Source organism: Gastrolobium bilobum, unplaced genomic scaffold (assembly GCF_033153095.1).
Source record: "Gastrolobium bilobum isolate Gb01-03AN ecotype WA unplaced genomic scaffold, APGP_CSIRO_Gbil_v1 utg5429, whole genome shotgun sequence".
Taxonomy (NCBI): Eukaryota; Viridiplantae; Streptophyta; class Magnoliopsida; order Fabales; family Fabaceae; genus Gastrolobium; species Gastrolobium bilobum.
The window spans coordinates 369,940-375,939 of NW_026898384.1; the positions used below are offsets into that span (position 1 = coordinate 369,940).

General features: G+C 31.4%; 1 protein-coding gene across 1 annotated transcript; it reads left to right on the forward strand.

Moving 5' to 3' along the window:
* The first annotated feature begins 1,485 nt into the window (after window positions 1–1,485).
* LOC133315553 (ent-kaurenoic acid oxidase 2-like) lies at window positions 1,486–5,781 on the forward strand. Its single transcript, XM_061517194.1, has 8 exons — window positions 1,486–1,721; window positions 2,929–3,406; window positions 3,947–4,210; window positions 4,334–4,423; window positions 4,664–4,742; window positions 5,134–5,240; window positions 5,362–5,480; window positions 5,653–5,781. Exons 1-8 carry the CDS (start codon window positions 1,486–1,488, stop codon window positions 5,756–5,758), a joined length of 1,479 nt encoding a protein of 492 aa, XP_061373178.1. The 3' UTR covers window positions 5,759–5,781.
* The last annotated feature ends 219 nt before the right edge of the window (window positions 5,782–6,000 follow it).

A 6,000-nucleotide genomic window follows, 5' to 3' on the forward strand; every position in this document is an offset into this window, starting at 1 on the left:
TATTTATTTTAGTACTAACGGAAGATGGGGGAAAAAAAACTCGGCAAAAGATTTGAATTCTGTTACTTTAGAAAGTTATTAGAAACGTCTATTACCTATGAATTTGTCAAGACTTTTTTTAATTTTTTTAATGTTTATTTTACTTTACAAAACAAGTTAATTTTATTATTCATTTGAAAATATGTTAAAGCATTTTTTTTATACATAAAGCATATTAATTTAATAACTCATCTGTAATGTACTTCATTTGATTAATAATTGATCAATTATGTGATAACACCTGAAGCATGGTAAAGATAAGAATGTAAACAATTAATTATACGAGGTTTATACAACAGATTTTTTTGTCTTCCACAAACAAATTTATTTAGTATTGTAAATATCATAAAATTGATTGATTGATTTATTATTAGACTTGACATTACATCTTATAGTTTAGTGTCTCTTTGGATTCTTTTATTTTTAAGTTAGAAATTAGTTTTAAGTAAAAATTAGGCTAAGCAAGTTTTGAAAAAAATACTAAAAGCTTTTTTTATAATAAAAAAGGAAAAAAAATATATCTAATGTTACTTTAGACAATTTGTCTAATGTTCACCAAAACGACGTCGTTTTGACGTTGAAAAATTAAAAAATTAGAATGATAAATAATCCTGAAATAAATTAAAATTACAAATACATCATGATTTCTACTCCAAAACGATGTTGTTTAGGCGAACATCAGATAAAGTTGTCTAAAGTAACTTTAGAAAAAATGAACCCATAAAAAAAAACCAAAAACTAAAAGCTCGAGTTTTTTTTAAGCTCTTATCAACTTTTTTTAAATTGTGTGTTTTTTTAAATGAAAAGTTATAGAGATAGAGAGGAAGAGACTCTTCTTGAAATGCATGCTTTTAAGTAATTTTTTAGCTAATTTTTTTTTATAATAACCAAATAGTTTTTAGCTTTCTTTTTTATGCTTTAGCTTAAAAAAAAAAAAGAATCCAAAATCTTTTGAAAAAAATACATCAATTGATAAGCCAAATGACAAATTACAATAAATAGGCTGATGTCACATTTTAAATCAAAACCTTAAAGGCTCAAATTATATGGGTTTTTTTTTTAATTATATGATACTAGTTTAAAACATTTCTAATCAATGTAAAACTTCATTACTAGTATTTACCAAAAAAAAAAAAACTTCATTACTAGTGACTTGATTATCTCTAACAATTACCTCAAGCAGACAACAAACAAAATTTGAGTGAAGGCCAGCCAAACCTATTTTCTCTTAACTTTGTTTTTTTGTCACAATCCATTCCCCACTATTATCACCTAATTCCCTTTTTCTATTTCTCTTCATCCCTTTTACTCTCTCTCTTTCTCTTCCCCACTGCCACACATAAGTTTTGCTTATAAATACCCAGGAAAGAGATGGGTTGATTTGAGCAGCACTAAAGTCTGGTGCTTATGTCACTGTAGTGTGGTTAGCTTCAAGTTCAAATTTTGATGGTGGAGATGGGTTGTATAGGGGTTATCCTTGTGGCCATTTGTAGTGCTTTTATGTTAATTAGATCCCTCCTCAAGAATGTAAATTGGTGGCTCTATGAATCCCACTTGGGAATGAAGCAGTACTCTCTTCCACCTGGTGACATGGGCTGGCCCATCATTGGCAACATGTGGTCTTTCCTCAGAGCTTTCAAGTCTAGTGATCCTGATTCCTTCATCTCCTCCTTTGTGTCCAGGTAAATTAATCACCACCCTCTCCTTTTAGCTTTTGAGCACTCAACAAGCTACTTTGCTAGCTAGCAACTTGTTCTACATTTTGGGCTGCAAGCACAACTAGAAACGCAAATGCGAAGAGTGGTAAAAAATCTGGCATTGGGAAAGAATGAGTTTAGCAAGATACATATAAATGGTTTATTATTTGTATGTAACATAATATAGTTATAGGGATTGATTATTTTATCTACCGTTTTTTCTGCCTATCTTTGTTCATCACTCTAAATACTCTTAAATCAGAATCTCAAGACAAAAGAGAAAGATAAAGATTAGTTAAGATGCTCATCTAACGGTATTTTAGAGTCGTAAAGAAAGGTAGACAGAAAAAATGATAAGTAGAATAATATATCCCGTATAATACTATCCCATAGTTATAATATTATTTTGTCTTTATAATTATATAATTCTGAAATATATAATTATATTATTTAATTTTTTTTCTCCTTGTTGGCCGACGTAAAAAAATAAATAAAAATTTAATATTATAATTATGTATTTTTTAGAATATATAATATAAGGAATGACAAGATAAAATATTATATCTTGTTATTAGACGACCGATGAACTCATATATAAATGAAAGGATTTAGAGTTAAATTTTTTTTTTTTTGCTGCAAAAATTATTAAAACAAATTATTTTTTGCTATACTCATATAAAAGTGAGTGAATCTCACTAAATTCTTCTGTCTCTTTTTTTCAACAAGAGCAGAAATTTTTTTCCCACAAATTTAATATCTTAAAATTTTGGATTGATCAGATAGAGTATTCTATCCACTTAATGTGATTAGTCTAGCTTAGTGTATTGGACAACTATAAAAAATTCCTGCATCCTTATCTAAAATACAGTTTATAAACGTTTTTAAAAAATAAAACCAATCTGTAGATCATTATAAATTTCTATCCCAGTAATCTTCTTAAATATCATTATATTCAACCATAGATATACATTTTACTTTAAAGTTAATTCAATAGTTGAAAAATATATATAAAAAATTTTCATTAACAAAGTTGCATGTGAATGTCCGTGAGCATGTTTAGTCCATGTCATTATGGGCATCGCGTGATTAGGATGGTCTAGAGTCTTTAACATAATTGTAACTCTAAATATCTTCAACTCCAGAGTAGTATGAAATAAAGTGCACCAGGTGTAAAGTTTGAATCCTAATGCAGATTTGGAAGGACCGGAATATATAAGGCCTTGATGTTTGGAAGCCCAAGTGTAATTGTGATAACACCTGAAGCATGCAGAAGAGTTTTGACAGATGATGATAACTTTATTCTTGGTTGGCCTCGTTCTACGGTTGAGCTTATTGGAAAGAAATCATTCATTGCAATGTCTTATGAAGAACATAAACGTCTTAGGCGTTTGACATCTTCTTCAATCAATGGCTTTGAAGCACTGTCCTTGTACTTGGTATATATTGAAGAAATTGTGAAAAGTTCATTGGAGAAATGGGCCAACATGGGACAAATAGAGTTTTTAACTGAGCTCAGGAAGCTTACTTTTAAAATCATTGTGCATATTTTCCTTGGCTCTGAGGGTAACGCTTTTATGGAATCTTTGGAAAGGGAATACACGGCACTTAATTTTGGAGTTAGAGCCATGCGAATTAATATTCCTGGATTTGCATTTCATAAAGCCTTCAAGGTAAGCTTTCAGCACAAAATATTTGAATAACTAAAGTTACTTGACTTATCAGAAAACAAATATAAACCGTTAAAAAGACCTTCATCGGGGTTGAATTGGTTCTTTACATGGTATCAGAGCCTTGGTGTACCGGGTTCGATCCTCATTCGATCCTCACCGCCCCTCACTTTTTTTCTAGTGTAATTTCTTTCTTTGTACAAATGGATGGGCCTGTGCATTGTCCACCCTTTAAGCCTAGTGAGCTCTCATATGGGGGGTGTGTTTAGATATATAAAATCATTAATGTACCATCAATCAATGAGAAAAAATGGAATGGGGTCCATCATGTTTATGGTTTCTCTCTCACCTTTGAGGCAGAAATGGTTTCCCCTTTATTTATTAGTATTTCACTCACTTCATTTTTTGTCTTTATTCAAATATACTTGAGGGAGGTTATAGTGTTAATCACATTCACATATTCTCAGTGATTAGAAGAAAAAGAATACTACCTTTGATAATCTTGTATTTAACTACAATTTAAATTTTAACTTCTCATTTCAGGCTAGGAAAACTCTGGTGGCAATATTTCAATCTATCGTGAATGAGCGAAGGAAACAAAGGAAGGAAAATTTGTCCAGACAAAACAAAGACATGTTGGATGCTCTGATTGATGTTGAAGATGAAAATGGAAGAAAATTGAGCGATGAAGAAATCATTGATGTTATGATAATGTACTTGAATGCAGGCCATGAGTCTTCAGGACATATTACCATGTGGACCACCTTGCTCCTGCAAAAGCACCCAAAATATTTCCAAAAGGCTAAGGTATCCTCATGTTACCTATAGTACATTTAAATTTAAATCTACACATTGTCTTGAATGGTATCCTCATGTTACCTCAACCCGAAAACTCTAACTTCTACTTCCAAATATTTAATCAATGAATAGGCTGAACAGGAAGAAATAATAAAGAAAAGGCCACCTACACAGAAGGGGTTGACACTTCAGGAAATTCGGCAGATGGAGTTTCTTTCTAAGGTAAATATCTTATCGGACAAGTATAAAACTATTAACGTGGTCTTCACTTAACAATTTAACCTTTTGGGTTAATTTTATTCTTATTTGACAAAGTGGTCACGAGTTTAATTCATTCTTCACCTAACTGCTTAAATTTTTGGGTTGAGTTAGTTCTTTACATATCTGTTGATTTTAGGTTAATATCAACTAATACTAGATCAATTTTGTAATTATCTATTTTCATATTCCTACATTGCATAGGTGATTGATGAAACAATGCGTGTGATTACATTCTCATTGATGACCTTTCGCGAGGCAAAATCTGATGTCAGGATCAATGGTTAGTCCATGTTCTGCTAATTTCTTTTGTCAATATTATAAAAATCAACTTACATTATCTGTGAAGAGTGAATACTTTAATGCATCTATCTTCTCACTTTTTAGTTTATATGAAAGCAGAAGTGATGAATAGAGCGGTTTTGGCCCCTTATCCTTTCCTTACTTGAAGTGTCTAAATTAGTAAAGGAAACGCATGTGTTCAATTATATAAGTTTTGGCAGCAACTTTATTTTTCTGATGTAACGTGTGTAGGTAAAATGATGAGTGGAAATGGAATGGTTATTCTTTCGTCTCATAAATCTGTTGAAATCGCTTCAAGAATCAGATGTAGTGGAAATATGCAGCATGAACTTTATTCATATTACAAAGAACTAACTGCATTGATTGTATAGGCTACACCATTCCAAAAGGTTGGAAAGTACTGGTTTGGTACAGGTCCGTTCACCTTGATCCTGAAATATATCCTAATCCAAAGCAATTTGAGCCTTCAAGATGGAATGTAAGTTACAAATATCTTTGTTTTTTCCATTTGAATTGAACAAATAGGATACTCCAAGCATTCTTAACTTATGTATGTGTTTTAGATTTAATTTATCAAATTGGTTGATGATTATCCATAGACCGTACACAAGGCTGGAGAATTCCTTCCCTTTGGAGCAGGAACCAGATTGTGTCCAGGGAATGATCTCGCTAAGCTAGAAATCACAGTTTTTCTTCATCATTTTCTTCTGAATTATCAGTGAGTAAACATAAACCTTATATTATCCTTATTTTGTGAGTTGTAGGATTGAACCAAAGTCTACATCTAGGAGAAAGAGACTAATTTTTTTTTTTTTTGTAATAAGAAAGAGACTAATTTTGCTTTGCTCTAGGATTGAACCAAATGTTTGTGTTATTTGTTTCTACCACAGGCTTGAACAACTTAATCCTACATGTCCTGTGATGTACTTACCGCATACAAGGCCCAAGGACAATTGCTTGGCAAGAGTCCAGAAATGTTCATCTGCATCAACCTAAGATGGATAAACAGAGTACGAGACTATGGGATATGATAGGCATGACTATGATATGAAGTCCACATGGCCATAATATGTTAAGAGCGACTTTTAATGTATAATAATATTATGCGAGTAACGTTCAAAATAATAACCTGCAACTATATGGTTTAGCCGAAGAATTCTTCTTATGTGTGATAATAATTTAATGGGCTATGTATATATATAAAAAAAACACTTGTTCGGGAGTGAACATCAATATCT

Bases quoted from the DNA above. Each gene is read 5' to 3' on its own strand.
- LOC133315553 (XM_061517194.1), top strand. From the start codon at position 1,486: ATGGTGGAGATGGGTTGTATAGGGGTTATCCTTGTGGCCATTTGTAGT. The intron at 3,407-3,946 runs GTAAGCTTTCAG...TTCTCATTTCAG, and splicing joins CATTTCATAAAGCCTTCAAG to GCTAGGAAAACTCTGGTGGC. The intron at 5,241-5,361 runs GTAAGTTACAAA...GATTATCCATAG, and splicing joins TTGAGCCTTCAAGATGGAAT to ACCGTACACAAGGCTGGAGA.